Source organism: Dipodomys ordii, unplaced genomic scaffold (genome assembly GCF_000151885.1).
Source record: "Dipodomys ordii isolate 6190 unplaced genomic scaffold, Dord_2.0 Scaffold27, whole genome shotgun sequence".
NCBI classification, from domain to species: domain Eukaryota; kingdom Metazoa; phylum Chordata; class Mammalia; order Rodentia; family Heteromyidae; genus Dipodomys; species Dipodomys ordii.
In genome coordinates this window covers 17,293,318-17,294,072 of record NW_012267243.1, presented here as the reverse complement: position 1 = coordinate 17,294,072, position 755 = coordinate 17,293,318, and the positions used below count along the sequence as shown (strand labels likewise).

The following is a 755-nucleotide window of genomic DNA, read 5'->3' as shown; positions in this document are numbered from 1 at the left end:
CTCTGCCCCGGCCCGCGCAGCTCCGCACCTCGACTCTGCTTCAGCCTCCTCAGCTCCTCCTCGGAGAAGCCCGCCCAGCCCTGCGCCATGGCCCGGGACCCCCGCGCCCCACCAGCGCCCGCGCCCCGCAGCCCCGCAGCCCCGCCTGCCAACTCGACCTCCCGGGCACATCCGGGTTCCTTTCCGCGGTCGCGAGGCGATCGGCCAATCAGCGCGCGGGACTCCCGGACGCGAGGCCCCCACCGCGGCCCGGCCGAGGCTGCCCTCAGCAGTGCCGGAGAAATGGTCACAGGAAACCTCGTGAGACCGTCATCTCGCGCGACCTGCCTCGGCGCCCTCTTCTCATTGGCGTGGGCTCATCCAGCAGATGTAGGGGGACCTGGCCCTGCGGAGAATAGACAGTCGGGAAGAGGCTGAGGGCGAGGAGCGGGAGGGGGCGTGGCCGCCTCTGGAGGGCGTGGCCTTCTCTCGAGTGGGCGTGGCCTCCAGGGTGGGCGTGGCCGCCTCTTGGATCCGCCCTAAGTCCCCGGGCAGAGCTTGGTCACCTCCAGCCCTGAGTGTCGAAAATGAGTGTGAATTCCGAAATGAGAAGACGGGCTGGAAAGTACCACGCCGCAGCCAGGAGAGAACTGGAAAGAAAAACGTGCGTCAGACCTGCGAGGGATCCAAAGTGGGCCATTCCGACTCTCAACTCTGGGATGCCCCAGATGCACCGTGCGGGCGCTGGGGTCGGATGTCTTGGGGGGGGGATGCGT

At 68.3% G+C, this 755-nt stretch overlaps 1 protein-coding gene across 2 annotated transcripts in view; it reads right to left on the bottom strand.

Annotated features, from left to right (window-relative positions):
- The window catches only part of Gorab (golgin, RAB6-interacting), a 20,323-nt gene extending 20,210 nt beyond the window's left edge, over positions 1-113 (bottom strand). For both annotated transcript variants that reach the window (XM_013015775.1, XM_013015774.1), the window contains exon 1: positions 29-113. In XM_013015775.1, coding sequence (XP_012871229.1) covers positions 29-89 — 61 coding nt within the window. In that variant the 5' untranslated portion in view covers positions 90-113. The remainder of the gene's footprint in view (positions 1-28) is intronic.
- Positions 114-755: the final 642 nt, after the last annotated feature.